Source organism: Schistocerca americana, chromosome 5 (assembly GCF_021461395.2).
Source record: "Schistocerca americana isolate TAMUIC-IGC-003095 chromosome 5, iqSchAmer2.1, whole genome shotgun sequence".
Taxonomy (NCBI): domain Eukaryota; kingdom Metazoa; phylum Arthropoda; class Insecta; order Orthoptera; family Acrididae; genus Schistocerca; species Schistocerca americana.
The window spans coordinates 461219511-461239549 of record NC_060123.1 but is presented as its reverse complement, the minus strand read 5'-3'; the positions used below and the strand labels follow the sequence as shown (position 1 = coordinate 461239549).

At 45.4% G+C, this 20039-nt stretch overlaps 1 protein-coding gene across 1 annotated transcript in view; it reads right to left on the bottom strand.

Moving 5' to 3' along the window:
* The window catches only part of LOC124616432, a 124793-nt gene extending 123035 nt beyond the window's left edge, over positions 1 to 1758 (bottom strand). Inside the window, exon 1 of the mRNA XM_047144740.1 lies at positions 1734 to 1758. Coding sequence (XP_047000696.1) covers positions 1734 to 1758 — 25 coding nt within the window. The remainder of the gene's footprint in view (positions 1 to 1733) is intronic.
* Positions 1759 to 20039: the final 18281 nt, after the last annotated feature.

The window sequence follows — 20039 nt, the reverse complement described above, 5'->3', positions numbered from 1 at the left end:
TGGTACCACGTTGTGTGTAAGCTATTGAGGAAGGTATCTGGTGACACAGTATGCTGTTATGAGCTGTGATCACAACTGTCTGCCTCCATAACTGAGTGGTTAGCAAGGCAGTCTGCCATGCGAGGGTTCCGGATTTGGTTCCCAGATGGGTCAGAGATTTTCTCCGCTTGGGGACTGAGCATTACGTTTTCTTCAACATCATATCATCCTCATCGATATGCAAGTCACTGAAGTGGCGTCAGCTAAAAAGACTTGAACCAGGCGACCAGTTTACCCTATGGGAGGCCCTAGCCACACAGCATTTCATTCCATGGTCATAAATAAATCCAAAAGTTGTTTTGCCATCTTGCGTTGTACTACACATATTGCCTCAGATATAATGACCAGTTGTGGAAAGAGTCAGGTGCTGTAAATTGTTAATGTTGTTGCCCCGTTATGTGTATAAGGGCAAAAGTTGGAAGACATTTTTGTTTTGATTGCATGGAGTCCTATTTAAGGATCCTTACGAGTTACATGAATACTTTGTTTTATTGAAAGTGTATCTCTATTATGTTATCAGAAGTATTTTGATGTAACTGAACCTCACATCTGCACAACCCCCGGCCCGAACACCACTCCACCTAAACAATTGGAAACAGAGTGTGGTTGCGCATGATGCCAGCATGGGCATAGCATTGCGGTATTAGAATGTAGATAAGACAATGTGCCTTGCTTTCCTGTGTGCTGTTTCAGTCATTAGTGTGAGGGATGTACCGGCTTACAAAGGAGGAGCTCTATTATTAGTCGACAGTGTGCAGTCATGTTGCTGGAAGTACAGTGGTGGAGCTATCCCTGCAGCTTCGATGGTCTTGGGTGAGTAAGTGCAGTTCGTGGCAAGCGAGTGTTACGGCAGGAATAGTAGTCTTTTTCTTTAATCAACCTTAAGTGGTAGTTGTATTGCTATTTGTGTTTTCTGGAAGTTGTGTCTTCTTCGAGGGGCCAGGTGCGTGAGTCACTGGCCTGGGACACGCAGTATTTGTTTTGCTATGATGACGTGTTTGTTGTTTTTGGGGAGTTCAGGTTTGTGCCTTGTATGGTGAACTATCATTCTAGGTTTTGCCTGGCTGGAGTTAATGCGTCTTCTGTGTAGGACAGCCAGAGCAATCTTACCAGGTGTCATTTTGGACAGGACTCCTTTCGCGCAGTGTTGCACAGTATTCAGGGATAGTTTGTCAGGATTCTGGTTGGGTTTTCATTACTGTTGGCGTGGTTCAGGGTGCTGCCCAGTCACGGAATTAGTCAGCAAAACAGGACCAAGGGCTGAGCTTTTTAAAGTATTTGCTGAGTGCGTATGTCACCAGGGTTGTTTTGGACTTGCTGTGTGGTGTTCGGTTCTGTTTTAAATATTCCTAATTGTACAATGAGTCTGTTTTGAAGGTGCCTGATTGGAAAATGTTATATAATGCGTGACTGCGATTGTCTTACTATTTTCATGTCGTTTTATTGCAGACTTTGTGTGTGTTGTCTTCGTCTGCCGTGGGGTGAAAATGTAAAAATTTTAGGAGGAGGGGAAAGGGAAACACTGTAATGTGCTGAAAGGCCGGTTCTTTTCCTCCCCTCCAGAGAATCTTTTTGAATATAATGCCGTAACAGGGCAGACAGCGTGGGCACTTGGTTGCCGTGAACGCCGCTGTAGCCAGCAGGTTTCAAGCACGGACAGCGGTGATCAGTCATATGTGGTAATTGAAACTAACGGCAACTCCTGGATGCCTGCGCCATGGCCACAGTAGTAGCAATGGACAAGAATGTGACTAGCCGCCATGGGCTGACCTGGTGTGGTGGCTGAGGTGTCACTAACAGTGTGCTGATCCTGAAGGTGTCATAGTGAAAACAGTCTGCTGCAGGAAGGGGAACCAGTCACATCTTCCAGAGCCACCGCTATCGCCAATGTGGAAGCAATGGACAAGCCCGCAGCGCATCCCCATGGGTCAATATGCCACAGTGACCAAGATGTCTGTACACTGGGCTGGTCATGAATGTATTGGAGTAGTCGGGCACTGCAAGGAGACGAACAGGCAAATTTGGGAAAAACTGTGACAGATAGCCTCAAAAACTGGTGAGCTCCTGTACTTTCGGCGATTTTGTGGGCCATTTGGGAGCTATAGGAACTCTATGTTAACAGGCCTTAGAAGGCCCAACGGTACCGAACGACTGGCGTGCCATTCTCGGAAGACAGGCATCATTCGTTGTAGATATCGTCAGGCATAACGACATCTCTCTCACCTATTGTCAAGTTCATGACCGGAGCCATTATATATTAATCAAGTAGCTCCTCAATTGGCCTCGCAAGGGCTGAGTGCACTCCACTCGCGAACAGCTCTCGGCAGACCCGGATGGTCACCCATCCAAGTGAGAGCCAAGCACGACTGAGTTTACCTTCGGAAATCTGACGGGAACTGGCATCATCACTGAGGCAAGGCTGTTGGGACGAGGGGCTATAGGATGCTTGAATATTCGTCAAAGCAGGAATATACACTCCTGGAAATGGAAAAAAGAACACATTGACACCGGTGTGTCAGACCCACCATATTTGCTCCGGACACTGCGAGAGGGCTGTACAAGCAATGATCACACGCACGGCACAGCGGACACACCAGGAACCGCGGTGTTGGCCGTCGAATGGCGCTAGCTGCGCAGCATTTGTGCACCGCCGCCGTCAGTGTCAGCCAGTTTCCCGTGGCATACGGAACTCCATCGCAGTCTTTAACACTGGTAGCATGCCGCGACAGCGTGGACGTGAACCGTATGTGCAGTTGACGGACTTTGAGCGAGGGCGTATAGTGGGCATGCGGGAGGCCGGGTGGACATACCGCCGAATTGCTCAACACGTGGGGCGTGAGGTCTCCACAGTACATCGATGTTATCGCCAGTGGTCGGCGGAAGGTGCACGTGCCCGTCGACCTGGGACCGGACCGCAGCGACGCACGGATGCACGCCAAGACCGTAGGATCCTACGCAGTGCCATAGGGGACCGCACCGCCACTTCCCAGCAAATTAGGGACACTGTTGCTCCTGGGGTATCGGCGAGGACCATTTGCAACTGTCTCCATGAAGCTGGGCTACGGTCCCGCACACCGTTAGGCCGTCTTCCGCTCACGCCCCAACATCGTGCAGCCCGCCTCCAGTGGTGTCGCGACAGGCGTGAATGGAGGGACGAATGGAGACGTGTCGTCTTCAGCGATGAGAGTCGCTTCTGCCTTGGTGCCAATGATGATCGTATGCGTGTTTGGCGCAGTGCAGGTGAGCGCCACAATCAGGACTGCATACGACCGAGGCACACAGGGCCAACACCCGGCATCATGGTGTGGGGAGCGATCTCCTACACTGGCCGTACACCACTGGTGATCGTCGAGGGGACACTGAATAGTGCACGGTACATCCAAACTGTCATCGAACCCATCGTTCTACCATTCCTAGACCGGCAAGGGAACTTGCTGTTCCAACAGGACAATGCACGTCCGCATGTATCCCGTGCCACCCAACGTGCTCTAGAAGGTGTAAGTCAACTACCCTGGCCAGCAAGATCTCCGGATCTGTCCCCCATTGAGCATGTTTGGGACTGGATGAAGCGTCGTGTCACGCAGTCTGCACGTCCAGCACGAACGCTGGTCCAACTGAGGCGCCAGGTGGAAATGGCATGGCAAGCCGTTCCACAGGACTACATCCAGCATCTCTATGATCGTATCCAGTGGGAGAATATCAGCCTGCATTGCTGCGAAAGGTGGATATACACTGTACTAGTGCCGACATTGTGCATGCTCTGTTGCCTGTGTCTATGTGCCTGTGGTTCCGTCAGTGTGATCATGTGATGTATCTGACCCCAGGAATGTGTCAATAAAGTTTCCCCTTCCTGGGACAATGAATTCACGGTGTTCTTATTTCAATTTCCAGGAGTGTATAATGAGCAGCATTTTGAACACTGCTGTTGTCGCCGGCCTGTGTGGCCGTGCGGTTCTAGGCGCTCCAGTCCGGAGCCGCGCTGCTGCTACGGTTGCAGGTTCGAATCCTGCCTGGGGCATGGGTGTGTGTGATGTCCTTAGGTTAGTTAGGTTTAAGTAGTTCTAAGTTCTAGGGGACTGATGACCACAGCAGTTGAGTCCCATGGTGCTTAGAGCCATTGAACTGCTGTTGTCGTCTTGGAAGACAGGAGTGTTCACAGCATTGTCATAATACACACATCAAACAAAGTTTTGCATAACCCCGGTTACCAGAACTGAAGACAGACGTTGACTGTGGATATTGTATCGCAGACACAGTCGCTTTGACTGTTCATAGATGTCACTAAACCCGTCCAAAGACGTAAAAAAAACATGTATGAGCAGCGCCTATTAGGCGGTAGGGGTCCGACAGCCGATCAATTTCAGTCATTCCAACGGGAAGCAGGTACACGTCACGTGTTGTCTGTAGTTCAACCACGCCTAGAAGGTCAATACCGCGGTTCGATCGCGTCCGCTCTGTTACTTCGTGCCAGGAAGGTCTCTCAACAAGGGAAGAGTCCAGGCGTCTTGGAGTGAACCAAAGCGACTTGGAGGAGATACGGAGAGAGACAGGAGCTGTTGATGACATGCCGCACTCAGGCCGCCCAAAGGCTACGTAGTGCAGTGGATGACCGCTACCTACGTATTATGGCTCGAAAGAAACCCTGAAAGGAACGCCACCGTGTTGAATAATGGTTTTCCTGCAGCCACAGGACATCGTGTTACGACTCAAATTGTACGCAATAGGCTATATGACTCGCAGCTTCATTCCCGACGTCCATGGCGAGGTCCATCTTTGCAACCACGGCACCATACAGTGCGGTACAGATGGGCCTAGCAACATGGTGAATGGACCGCTCAGGATTGGCATCACGTTCTCTTCCCCGATGAGTGTCACATATACCTTCAACCAGACAATCGTCGGAGACGTATTTGGAGGCACCCCGGTCAGGCTGAACGCCTTAGACACACTGTCCAGCGAGTGGAAGCTCCCCGCTGTTTTGGGGTGGCATTATGTGGGGCCGACGTACGCCGCTGGTGGTCATGGAAGGCGCCGTAACGGCTGTACGATACGTGAATGCCATCCTCCGACCGATAGTTCAACCATATCGGCAACATATAGATGAGGCATTCGTCTCCATGGACGACAATTCGCGCCCCCATCGTGCACACCTTGTGAATGACTTCTCGCTCGACTAGAGTGGCCAGCATGTTCTACAAACATGAACCCTATCGAACATGCCTGGGATAGATTGAAAAGAGACGACGTGACCCACCAACCACTCTGAGGGACGTACTCCGAATCGCAGTTGAGGATTGGGACTGTCTGGACCAACAGTGCCTTGATAAACTTGCGGATAGTCTGCCACGACGAATATAGGCAAGCATCATTGCAAGAGGACGTGCTACTGGGTATTAGAGGTACCGGTGTGTACAGCAATCTGGACCACCACCTCTGAAGGTCTCACTGTATGGTGGTACAACATGCAGTGTGTGGTTTTCATGAGCAATAAAAAGGGCGGAAATGATGTTTATGTTGATCTCTATTTCAATTTTCTGTACAGGTTCCGGAACTCTCGGAACCGAGGTGATGCAAAACTTTTTTTTTTTTTTTTTTTTTTTGAAGTGTGAATAAACGCAGAAGAAATGCAATGTTCCGTTACCAAGGAAGTTGTAATAGATATATTTGTTCGTGTTCAAAGTGAATGAATGAGCACAAGGCGTTGTACGAAAAACACCACCAAAACATCACAGGACCATCTTGGCTCTGATCTGTACCTTCTGTTTACTACGGGCTACATATCTCATTGGGCCGTCACCTTACGTCATTTGAAAACAAAATCACGATTTGGCGGTTCACACTGCACGCCTCCATTCAGCTACCAACCAGTTCCTATGTTCAATCAAGTGAAACTATATGGGTCCAGAGACCTCTTCATGCCTCAGACATCTACGATATATATATATGCACGTTGAAGTGACGAATGAAAATCTGTTAGAAGGCTGGGATTCGAACGCGGGCTCTTCGGCTCATTAAAGAGATGTGTTAATAAATATGCCACACTGGCACAGAGACTTTGGACAACTGAACTTTTCGTTCGATGAAGAAATGCTATTCCAATGCAGTTGGGGAGCCTTTCGAAAATGGTTCAAATGGCTCTGAGCTATAGGTCAGGTCATCAGTCCCCTAGAACTTAGAACTACTTAAACCTAACTAACCTAAGGACATCACACACATCCATGCCCGAGGCAGGATTCGAACCTGCAATCGTAGCGGTCGCGCGGTTCCAGAATGTAGCGCCTAGAACCGGTCGGTCACCCCGGCCAGCGGGGAGCCTTTGCATTGCTGTTCGAGATTAGGGGGAATACCAACTGGGCTGAGGAGGGAGGCGTGCGGGTAGTCCGTGCAATTGTACAAAGTCACTGAGCCAGTGTAGCCTAGTGGTCAGCTCATCTGCCTGCTGAGCAGAAAAAGAGACCTAGGTTCGAATCCAGTCCTTGGTACAAATTTTCATTCGTCACTTCAACCTGCATATACAGAGTATAGTTTCTATGTTGTTTGGCGCATTCAAAACGTACAGCTGTCTGTGCAAGTGAGAGTTAAGGCCTTTGTCGAGACACTCAAGTGCAAATGTCCATTTTATGTTCGCCTGAAAACTGTTTGAGGTGAGCTTGCTTTCGCCAGCAGCATAAATTCCAGTCGAATTGGAATCACTGGCCCGCAACTCGTGGTCGTGCGGTAGCGTTCTTGCTTCCCACGCCCGGGTTCCCGGGTTCGATTCCCGGCGGGGTCAGGGATTTTCTCTGCCACGTGATGGCTGGGTGTTGTGTGCTGTCCTTAGGTTAGTTAGGTTTAAGTAGTTCTAAGTTCTAGGGGACTGATGACCATAGATGTTAAGTCCCATAGTGCTCAGAGCCATTTTTTTGGAATCGCTGTCACTTATGTTTTTACAACGACTGTTCTTGCGCCGTGTGACTTAGTAGATAAGTTGCAGAGTCCTCTTTGAAGCAACATGAAATCGGGCAACTTCATTTACAGTGAGATCATGTACACGTATAAACAGATAGTTCCCTTGCTAATTCCTAGCTCACACATATACCACATCACTGCCAAGATTTTACCACTTGTACACCATTTACAGCGGACATACCATATACTAGTGTTTTTAGTAAACGTGGGCGAACGCGTCGGCCGGTGTGCCCGAGCGGTTCTAGGCGCTGCAGTCTCGAATCGCGCGACCGCTATGGTCGCAGGTTAGAATCCTGCCTCGGACATGGATGTGTGTGATGTCCTTAGGTTATTTAGGTTTAAGAAGTTCTAAGTTATAGGGGACTGATGACCTCAGAAGTTAAGTCCCATAGCGCTCAGAGCCATTTGAACCATTTTTTTGTGCGAACGGCAGAGGTGGAAAATTAATCCCAAAAAGTTAATAAGATTGTTTTCTTTAGTTATAAATTGAATACGTCGTCGGCCCAAAATGTTACGAGACTGATATTATTCCTGGAGTATAAGCGATATCAGCGCAGTAACTACGGTGAATTGCGGCTGGTCCCGGCGGAGTTTCGAGTCCTCCCTCGGGCATGGGTGTATGTGTTTGTCCTTAGGATAATTTAGGTTAAATAGTGTGTAAGCTTAGCGACTGATGACCTTAGCTGTTAAGTCCCATAAGATTTCACACACATTGGAACATTTATCTTCAACTAGTAAACGTAAACAACAGATGTCGATTCGATCAGCCAGCTGTGAGCAGGCAGTGTTAAGTAGCGGCCGTGCTACCGTAGCGTGTCAACGTTGTTGTGTCACAAATTGTAATGGAGCAATGACCAGAACATATCTGAATCAAGTGTTTAAGATATTCTCCAGGATGGCTCAGAGATAAGAAAATCGTGTGCAAAGTTTGTCACACAAAGCTCGACTTCCGAACAGAAATAACGGTGTGTGGACGCCTGCCGAGATCTGACTAAAATGGAAAACGCTAACCCGTTCCGGAAGAAATAATTAATAGTGACGAGATCTGATGTTGTCAATACGAAACTGTCACAAAACGATAAAGTGCAGAATTGATCTCTGATGGTTCGCCAAGACGAAGGTGCGTGCCGCGCGGGATTAGCCGAGCGGTCTTAGGCGCTGCAGTCATGGACTGTGCGGCTGACCCCGGCAGAGGTTCGAGTCCTCCCTCGGGCATAGGTGTGTGTGTTTGTCCTTAGGATAAGTTAGGTTAAGTAGTGTGTAAGCTTAGTGGCTGATGATCTTAGGAGTTAAGTCCCACAAGATTTCACACACATTTTTGAACGAAGGTGCGTATGCGATGTGCGAGTTGAACAGCATCCTCGAGATGGACTTTCCTCACAGTGTCACGTGGTCGTAGGACACCGGAATCGTTAAAAGTAGTGTGTAAGCTTAGTGGCTGATGATCTTAGGAGTTAAGTCCCACAAGATTTCACACACATTTTTGAACGAAGGTGCGTATGCGATGTGCGAGTTGAACAGCATCCTCGAGATGGACTTTCCTCACAGTGTCACGTGGTCGTAGGACACCGGAATCGTTAAAACACTCATCTTAAATTCTAAATGATTACGACCACTACATTACTAAATAAGTCCTGGGACAAATACTCATCTGTAAAGTGAATAACATTGCATTCATTTCATATGACTGTGCTGCGTTTCTACCTCAACCTGTACAGCCTGACGACCAGTAAACACATAAGTCATGCTGAAACTATTACAGTTAATACGCGCCCGATCAGAGCAATATTAAAAACATCCAAACATTATGCGTAGCAATCATGAATCGTTTCTGTGTACTAACTCGTCAGTGGTTTCCACTAAATGTACGCTCTAGTGATTTCAGGCAACTAATGACTAAATATGCAATCCACAGTACTTAAATTGCAAAAGATGATTGTATTAATGCAATGAAACGTATCTGCAACATGAATAGCTACGCGAAGAAAGGCGACATCGAAAAATTAACTATCGTGTGATTTAGCCTCTTTGCGTGGGGCTAAATTGAATTCTGTTTTCGTTGAAAACAGCTTTTGATATGTGCTTTTGTGTGTGTGTGAGTGTGTGTGTGTGTGTGTGTGTGTGTGTGTGTGTGTGTGTCTGTGTGCGCGCGCGTGTGTCACTGCTAGTCTGTACTGAAAAATAACGACCGGCTTTAAGCAAAGGATCATGTGACTGCATGAGCCGCAATTACTCTGAAAATCCGCATTCGTTGAAAAAGAGCTCGTGTCATAACAAGTGAAACAGTGGCTCTCAGTCGCGGCATGTGAGGGAGGCGGGTCAGAAACGCAGTTTGCGTGCGGGGTCGCCCCGCTAACACGGCCGTCCGGGCTCGGAAATCAGTCCGGCAGTTATCGTTTTATCGGCAAACTGAGTGGAAATTGGAACGCCGTGTCTGCAATATTGGCGCCCCACCATCCGTACTGCCCTGCTGATTCATTTGCTCGTCTCTTCCGGTGCCCGTAGGCGTAATACGAGTTCTGGACTTGTCCCGTGTCGGGGAGTTGGGTGCACAGTGCAGCAGTGGTTATCGTTTCGCCGCTGAAGTGTATCCAGACCTACATCTACGTTACATGTTTACATGTTACGTGTTGGGCGGAGTGTAATTCTGGTAGCACTGCCGCATTTCCCTTTTTCTGCACCACTCCGGAATGGTAAGTGGGAAGAACGATGTCGATAAACCTTCACGTAAGTTCTGATTCCTTAGACTTTCTCGTCGTTGTCATTTTGTGAGACATTAGCTGGATATACTGAACTCTACAGGGTGATTTTTTCCACCATGTACAAACTCTAGGGATTGATCGATGAGAGGATACGGAACAAAAAAGGTCTAATGAATTTATGTCCGGAAATGCATGGTCGCTATAGACCATTTATTCAGTCATACTTTGTTACAGAGACTGCGGTCTAATACGCGCTGTACCATGCAGCCACAGTTGCAGTACGCATTTTTTCCCCTAGAAGATGGTAATGTTCCCACACGTCATGCCCTAGCGCCCCTCCTACAATAGCAATTGGTAATGTTCTGTCTTATTCACTTCTCTTGCTGACTCACCTTGTAGTGGGTGTGATACAGCGTTGTACACAATGGTTCCGTATTCGAATCGAGAGCTTGTCGACATGGTGTTTACTTACGGAAAGGCAAATTGCAACGGGCGACGGTCAGCAATGTTGTTTTAGGAGACCTATTCTCGCCGACGACCAACATACCATTCAATGTTTACAGTAGTGTTTCAAATGGTTCAAATGGCTCTGAGCACTATGGGATTTAACTTCTAAGTTCATCAGTCTCCTAGAACTTAGAACTACTTAAACCTACATAACCTAAGGACATCACACACATCCATACCCGAGGCAGGACTCGAACCTGCGACCGTAGCGGTCTCAGACTGTAGCGCCTAGAACCGCTCGGCCACCCTGGCCGGACTCGATCAATCCCTAGAATTTGTATACAGTAGAAAAATCACCCTATATATGCAAGAACTTACACCAAAAAAGAGAGGTAAAAATACAATCATCGATAAAAACATAAAACGCTCGGATGCAATTGAATTATATACAAGAAATATCGTCACAAACTGTTCGGCTGGCTGAGAGATTGGTGTCAGTACAATCACTATAATAGTCCAGTAAAGTTTGATACTGCCTGTTGCGATATACAAGGTCATTGATTGATTGACAAAGTTCTATGTGTGGTAGGATCACTGGCTAGGGCGGTTGTCCCAGGACACAACACAGTAGTCCACTGAGGTGAAAAAAGTAGTGGAATACCTCCTTATATTGTGTCGAATCTCCTTTTTCCCGGCGTAGTGCGGAAACTTGACGCGGCAAGGACTCTACAGTCGTTGGAAGTCCACTGGAGAAATATTGACCTATGCTACCACTGCAGCCGTCCATAACTAAGAAAGTGTTGCCGGTGCAGATTTTTGTGCAGGAACTGACATATCGATTATGTACTGTAAACGTTTGGTAGGATTTATGTCAAGCGATTTGGGTTACCACGTCATTCGCCTGTCCAGAATGTTCCAAAGGCTACCAATTGTGCCCCACTAAAACTGCGGATTGTCATCCACAAAAATTCTATAGTTGTTCGGGAACATGAAGTCCATAAATTGCTGGAAATGATCACCAAGTAGACTAACATAACCATTTCCAGTCAGTGGTCGCTTCAGTTCCGTGTAAACGCAGACCAAAACATTACGGAGAGACGAACAGCTTTCGAAGTGCCTTAGTGACAACTTGGTTCCATGGCTTCGTGGGTCTGCACCACATTCTAACCCTACTATCAGCTCTTGCCAACTGAAATCGGGACGCCTCCGATCAGGCCACGGTTTTTCAGTTGTCTGGGGTCCAACAGATATGGTGATGAGCTCATGATAGGCACTCGGAGCGATGTCGTGGTGTTAGCAAAGGCACTCGCATTGATTGTCTGTTGCTGTACACTATTAACGCCATATTTCACCGCACTGTCCTAACGGATGCGTCCGTCGTACGTCCCACATTTATTTATGCGGCTATTTCACGCAGTGTTGCTTGTCTTTTAGCACTGAGAATTCTATGCAAACGCCGCTGCTTTCAGTTGTCAAGTGAAGGGCTTCGGCCACTGCGTCGTCGATGGTGAGAGTAATGCCTGAAATTCGGTATTCTCGGCACGCTCTTGACACTGTGGATCTCGTAATATTGAATTCCCTAACGATTTCCGAAATGGAATGTCCTTTGCGCCTGGCTTCCACCAACATTCCGCGTTCAAAGTCTGCTAATTCACGTCCTGCGGCGATGATCACGTCGTAATTCTTTTCACACGAATCACCTGAGTACTGACGACACTACCGCCAGTGCACCGCCATTTTATAGCTTGTGTATGCGGAAGCACTGCCACGTGTATATATACATGTCGCCATCCCACGACTTCTGTGACCTCAGTGTAGTCTGTAAAACATTTCGGTGCAGTTCTTTAGTTGCAAAAACAATTATCTGTGAATTTTGTAGCGTTATCATTTGCAGCCATTCTTCCCCAGTTGCTTATTCAATACTTTTTATCTTGTAGATAAGAACAGCTATTATTCGATTCGTCATTTCCAACTGAAATTGCCGGCCGCGGTGGTCTCGCGGTTCTAGGCGCGCAGTCCGGAACCGCGCGACTGCTACGGTCGCAGGTTCGAATCCTGCCTCGGGCATGGATGTGTGTGATGTCCTTAGGTTAGTTAGGTTTAAGTAGTTCTAAGTTCTAGGGGACTGATGACCACAGCGGTTAAGCCGCATAGTGTTCAGAGCCATTTGAACCATTTTTGAACCAACTGAAATTTTTGTTATTGTTGTTTATCCGAACATGTTTATTCTGGTTTTTTCAAGCTTCTTCAGTGTATAATATAGTATAGCTGCCCTTCCTCACTTGCTACGGAGTTGGCTACTGTTAATTTGCTTGCAAACGCAATAGCATTTAAATACAGGTCTTCTTTTTCTCCTCCTTTCGCAACAGGGCGTGGGACCGGATATAGCGGAGTTAAGTACGATTTGAAGTGATATACGTTTATTTTGTGCTTTAGTCAGCTACAAATAGGAGCGCACTTCTCTATTGTCGTCCCTCAGCTATGATTCTCCCAGAAGAAGTGACAGAGTAATCTTTTATTTTTCTTTATTATTCACCATTCGTCGATAACAATTGGTAATGGCTCGGCAGTAAATATATAATTTGCTCAAGGTAGTGCCTAATAGACTGCAAAGTACAGGGTGCTCGGAAATTCATGTTACAAACTTATAGGACGTGCTGAGGGGAGTGACTACATAATATTTTGAATAGAAAACCATGTCAGGAAACATCATCCAACTACGCTACAGAGCCGCAAAGTTAGAAGCCCCGACGCCTGTAAATGTATGTATATACAGGGTGACTCCGTGATGTTACAAACTTTCAAAGATGATGGAATAGGTGTTGTTGTTGTTTTTGTTGTTGTTGTTGTTGTGGTCTTCAGTCAAGAGACTGGTTTGATGCAGCTCTCCATACTACTCTATCCTGTGCAAGCTTCTTCATCTCCCAGAACCTAATGAAACCTACATCCTTCTGAATCTGTTTAGTGTGTTCATCTCTTGGTCTCCCTTTACGATTTTTACCCTCCACTTTGCCCTCCAATACTAAACTGGTGATCCCTTGATGCCTCAGAATATGCCCTACCAACCGATCCCTTCTTCTAGTCAAGTTGTGCCACAAATCCTATTCAATACCTCCTCATTAGTTATGTGATCTACCCATCTAACCTTCTGCATTCTTCTGTAGCACCACATTTCGAAAGCTTCTATTCTCTTCTTGTCTAAACTATTTATCGTCCACGTTTCACTTCCATCCATGGCTACACTGATGGAATAGATAAATGTATTAATTTAAGGTAAGGGTCTCTGGATCCGAAACGAACGAGTCGAATGTTCAATAGAGGAGGTGTATCTCACACTACAGAGGTGAACAAGTGCTCTTAGCTCCTCTGGTATGCATTTTAGAGCCCATGTTTAATAGAAATTATTTCTTGTTTGGTCCATAGTACCACCTCTGAAGGTTGTCTACCCAGCAACCTTAGCAGCAGCAGCAGTAGCGGGACATGCATTCCACCATCGAAGGTATCAGAACGGTTTTCGCTTATAACTTTCGACTCGTTCATTTCGGAGCCAGAGTCCCTGGAAGTTCGTAAATCACGGAATCACCCTGTATATACATACATTGACAGGCGCCGGCGTTTCTAACTTTGACGCTCTGTAGCGTAGCTGGATGACGTTTACGGACACGATTTTCTATTCTAGAAGTCTGTAACGGAATCTGCGAACACCCTGCGTTTCAGCAAGAAAATAATAATGAACAACCTTCATTTAAAATCACGGAGCTAAACGGAATGGGTTATATCACAGCCAGGGAAGGTGTGTTGTAAATAATGGCCTAAATAGAAATAATAGAAATAATTATTTGCTCAAATATTTCGCCACCTTAAGAAGTTGAGGTGACTATGTTTCGCTTGTCATCATGTTTATCTTTGGAAATCAGTAATGTACTTCACAATGGGCTTTTAACCGAAACACAGGTTGTGCAGTATCATTAATAATAAAATTGTGAAACAAATATTTGGGTTTGAGATATATAGTATACTGTTTCACACTAGCATTTATAGGCTACATTGACACGCTATCTGATCAACGGTATCCGGATACCTCAACGGAATGCGAAATTGAGCACTAGATGTAACGAGAGGAAGATCCGCCAGTATAAAAATAGGCGGGGAGTACTGTGCTGTCAGTAGAGAAGCAAACCATGAGTCGGTCAGGAGAGTTTAGGAACTAATCACTGGTTGTCACCTAAGTAACAGATCCGTCAGGGACATTTTAAACCTTCTAAGGCTGCCCGAGTCGACTGTCGTTGATTTGGTTGTGAGGTGGAATCACGAAGGGACGACGACAGCTAGACCAAGACGAAATAGACGTCCCGTACTTACGAAGAGAGAACAGCCAGCATTGCCGGGGATGGTTGAAGAAAATCGCATAAAATCAGCAGAAGAAATCACTCGTGAGTTCCAAAGAGCTACCAGCATCCCGGCGAGCGCAATTAGTGCGCGCAAGGAGATAAAAAGAATGGGCAGAATGGCGAACAGCTTCTCATAAGCCACACACTTCTGCAGTCAATGCTATATGACGCTTGAGGTGATGTAAAGAGAGACGCCACTAGACATGAAAGACTGAAAATACGTCATCTGGTGTGATGCATGATGCAATAGCCAGCCACAATCCGCTGGAAGGTTTTGGATTCCATGACTGCCTGGAGAACGCTACCTGTCATCATACGTAGTGCCAACAGTTAAACACGGTGGTACCTTTTTCTTAGAATGTGGCCCCCTTATTACACCTAAGAAAATTCTAAATGCGGAATGATAAGACATTGTACAGTAGAGTATCAGTTTGGATGATTGTAACGGCATGAGAATGTACGCTGTGAAAAACCACCATGTGTGACGCAGTGGGTTGTGAACAGTAACATTCCTGAGATGGATAGGCCTGTCCAGAGTGCAGACCTGAAACGTGTCTGGAACGAGTTGGAATGTGACGCCAGCGTTCTCCATCACCATCTTCTCTGATTTCCGCTCTTGAGAAACAATGTGCTGTCACTCCTCCACTGATAAGTGGAGGAATGATGGGCAGCGTTTGTACATTTGTTTATGTGTCAAAGCTTGTACATAGATCCCCAATGGCCATTTTTATTTAATCTTAAGTTTTTCTGCAGAAGTGGTTTCTATCACTAAGCGTGTACCATCAGACACCAGCTGCCAGTTGAGGCTTTTGAAAATTGTGCGAGAGGAACGGGAAAACAGTTGCAATGTCTCACATTTCTCATGACAGTCGATGCCTACAGTTCTGCTGGCCGGGGTGGCCGAGCGGTTCTAGGCGCTACAGCCTGGAACCGCGCGACCGCTAAGGTTCGAATCCTGCCTCGGGCATGGATGTGTGTGATGTCCTTAGGTTAAGTTAGGTTTAAGTAGTTCTAAGTTCTAGAGGACTGATGACCTCAGAAGTGAAGTCCTATAGTGCTCAGAGCCATTTGAATAATTGGAACCTACAGTTATGGCCACGAAAGACTCGTACAGCTAACGTTTATGACCTTTTTTTTATTTTGGAGTAAAATTTCACATCATTAAATAAAGAAGCTGACGATAAGACGTCAACATCCGTTATCATTACACAAAGCTGTACGAATTCTGGCGAGAAGCAAAGTTGTCAGTTTGAGATGAGGTACCCTGATCTGGAAATGACTGACGACTGACGAGGGAATGGTCCAGTCCGACATGTCGAATCGTAGCCTGGAATTCTATACAAAGGAAGAATATATCGAAAGAAATGCAATGTCATATTTTTAGCTGCTAAGATGCACTGCAAGTATTTTAAAAAATGTCGAAGGTACTCATTTTTACATACTTCCAGCATGTTGCAATAATTGTAGGTCAGCAACCTTTGTTAATCAGTACAACGACAAAGCAGCCAAAGTTGCAAATTTCCCTTTTTTATTCACTCGCTGATTAACTGCGGGCTGGGACCCATTTTCAAATCGAGGTAACATAGTCAAAATGGTATTTCCGAAAATGCTAATACTATGTCAAAAATGTATACGTATAATGTTGCGTGTGGGTCCAGTAGCACTGATGAAGATGTTCACCAATATGCAGGCCTAATCACCTGTTTGGCTCTGAGCACTGTGGGACTCAACATCTGAGGTCATCAGTCCCCTAGAACTACTTAAACCTAACTAAACTAAGGACGTCACACACATCCATGCCCGGTTCCAGACTGAAGGGCCTAGAACCACTCGGTCATAACGGCCGTCTCTCTTTAATGAAATGTATTATTCTCCACATAAAATATCTAGTAAAAATGTTGTCACTAACTTAATCATTAGCTTGCTTTTTACGAGTTGTAATGTTCCCCATCATAAAACTGACTTAATTTGTTATGGCCACTTACTGTTCAGGCCGTGAATACATTGAACGACACCCAGTGGCCAGGATGCCCTCGTTTACACTAAGTGATAAGTGTGGTGTTGTCACTAATCCATCATTTAATCATACCTCCAATTACTGACAAGCAGAACTGACAGTGGACCGCCGCTTCAGGCACTGATTTATACAGGGCGTTACAGAAAGGTACGGCCAAACTTTCTGGAAACATACCTCACACACAAAGAAAGAAAATATGTTATGTGGACAGGTGTCTGGAAACGCTTACTTTCCATGTTAGAGCTAATTTTATTACTTCTCTTCAAATTAGATTAATCATGGAATGGAAACACACAGCAACAGAACGTACCAGCGTGACTTCAAACACATTGTTACAGGAAATGTTCAAAATGTCCTCCGTTAGCGAGGACACGTGCATCCACCCTCCGTCGCATGGAATCCCTGATGCGCTGATGCAGCCCTGGAGAATGTATTGTATCACAGCCGTCCACAATACGAGCACGAAGAGTCTCTACATTTGGTACCGGGGTTGCGTAGACAAGAGCTTTCAAATGCCCCCATAAATGAAAGTCAAGAGGGTTGAGGTCAGGAGAGCGTGGAGGCCATGGAATTGGTCCGCCTTTACCAATCCATCGGCCACCGAATCTGTTGTTGAGAAGCGTACGAACACTTCGACTGAAATGTGCAGGAGCTCCATCGTGCATGAACTACATGCTGTGTCGTACTTGTAAAGGCACATGTTCTAACAGAACAGGTAGAGTATCCCGTATGAAATCATGATAATGTGCTCCATTAAGCGTAGGTGGAAGAACATGGGGCCCAATCAAGACATCACCAACAATGCCTGCCCAAACGTTCACAGAAAATCTGTGTTGATAACGTGATTTCACAATTGCGTGCGGATTCTCGTCAACCCACACACGTTGATTGTGAAAATTTACAATTTGATCACGTTGGAATGAAGCCTCATCCGTAAAGAGAACATTTGCACTGAAATGAGGATTGACACATTGTTGGATGAACCATTCGCAGAAGTGTACCCGTGGAGGCCAATCAGGCCGTAGCACTCTCCATACAGTGACAGTGCTTGTACAGCAGCAACTTCTCTGGCGCTGACATTAGGGTTATCGTCAACTGCACGAAGAATTGCCTCGTCCATTGCAGGTATCCTCGTCGTTCTAGGTCTTCCCCACTCGCGAGTCATAGGCTGGAATGTTCCGTGCTCCCTAAGACGCCGATCAATTGCTTCGAACGTCTTCCTGTCGGGACACCTTCGTTCTGGAAATCTGTCTCGATACAAACGTACCGCGCCACGGCTATTGCCCTGTGCTAATCCATACATCAAATGGGTACCTGCCAACATTTGTAAACATTGCACTGACTGCAAAACGACGTTCGTGATGAACACTAACCTGTTGATGCTATGTACTGATGTGCTTGATGCTAGTACTGTAGAGCAATGAGTCGCATGTCAACACAAGCACCGAAGTCAACAATACCTTCCTTCAATTGGGCCAACTGGCGGTGAATCGAGGAAGTACAGTACATACTGACGAAACTAAAATGAGCTCTAACATGGAAATTAAGCGTTTCCACATGTCCACATAACACCTTTTCTTTATTTGTGTGTGAGGATTGTTTCCTGAAAGTTTGATCGTACCTTTTTGTAACACTCTGTAGAGCACTTTTTTGGGCTTGATTACAGCTCTAATTACAAAGTAAAATGCTTCGCATTATAAGTTTCTAAAATTTAAGCCTCTTGAAATGACTAAATTTCGCAACACACTCGACAGAATTGTTCAGTACAATAAAAGTCAAGGTCTACCGGTTGGAAGACCCTGATCAACGTTGTATTTAGCGGTGGAAGCCCGAAACCTAACAGTACAGCTTTCGGCGGGGAGTTAACAAGCACCCTGCCATACCTGATTGGGTTAGACATTAAAGTACGGATGTCAACTCTACACAAATCCGTTGAAACGTGACAGATAAACACGCATTAAAGCACCCTCGCTGAACAAGCAGAGTAAAACACGAATGAAAAACATCAATAAGTGAGCTAGATTATTACTAATTTTAATTCTTTCGAACTCTGATAGTCCATTTCGCTTATCAGGCTACAACGTTTGGTGTGAGCTTTCGCCAGAAAATGGTTTTTAGGCAAGTTAAAAATGTAAAGCAAAGAATCTCTGCCGACAATATTGTGCGAGAAGATAGTAATATCTAAATAAAACTATTTCGCGAAATTCTTGTAAGTAAAATGTGGCTTAATAAAGGAGAAATATCCCCCATTTATTATTCAAACGTTCGACAAGACATTTAACTATGTGTCAGTTATCTAGTATTTCCAGGGCTGCCCTATCTTTTACATATGATCTTGCACAATATAAATATTTCATAATTTGATTCACCATAGCAGATGTGTCTTGAAAGCCTGCAACTCTGTCATTCATGACTGACATAATAAAACACGTAGGGTAGGAACTACATGTGATATCTTGATGAAAATAACGCAATCTGCGAAAATCTGAACGCCTTTGATTGTATCCAAACTCTTAGGAAAGTTATAATGTCGTAAAATCTCCGTTCTATATTTTGATTTCATATAAATGAAGAGTTTAAAGATGGTTTGAGTGTGTTTGGATTTTTCTCTATCAAGGAGGCAGTATCTGTAGGTAGTCAGATAAAAATTACTATTTTCTAACATTAGTACGTAAAAAATCACAAGAATTATGTTTTGCGATTTTCCAGTTACAACAAAACCACAGGAAAACGTCTGCAGCGCAAGAGAGACAGAACAACACAGACGCAAACCTCGCACAAAACACCAATGTAAATATTTCAATTTAATAATGAGGATAAATTCTCAAAACCCATTGTGCTAAGCACGAAGAAAGCGTATCCGGTACAATGTTTTATTATGTAAATTAATATTTCAATACAAAACTGCTAACTCTTAATCCTCTCCCCCCCCCCCCAACTCTCACGCCTCTGTCTTTGTGATAATACTAATTGCTTTACTATGTATGTAGTTACCAGCATTGTATGGTAGGCAAATATAACCAATATGTAGGTGTCCTTCTAGGCGGTATACACAACTAATCAATTCCAAATTACTTGAAATGTCCACTAATACTAAGAGTACAGTTTGCTTTTACAAGGTGGTGTATAGTCGACTAGGCAACTGAAATGTCATTGTGCCTAGTTATGGGGTAAGCGGTCATGATATTCATGGAAAAAAAACTGAGAAAGCTGACTTTCGCACTGCACCTAAAAAATATGGAAGACATCTAATGAAAGGTAACATCCTACGAAAGAAACATTCATGTATCAGACCTTCTGACCAAATAAACTTGAATTCGATACCAGTTTCTATCAGAAAGATCATCATCAGGCAACATGAAATTATTCCAGTCCGAACGGTATCAGTCTTACTACGGTGTCAAAAATGAAATCATAAAGAAAACAATGGGGGTTGCTGACGTAGCTAACAAAAGTTTTTTTTATCGGTTTTTCTTGGTGGTTCATGCAACTCCC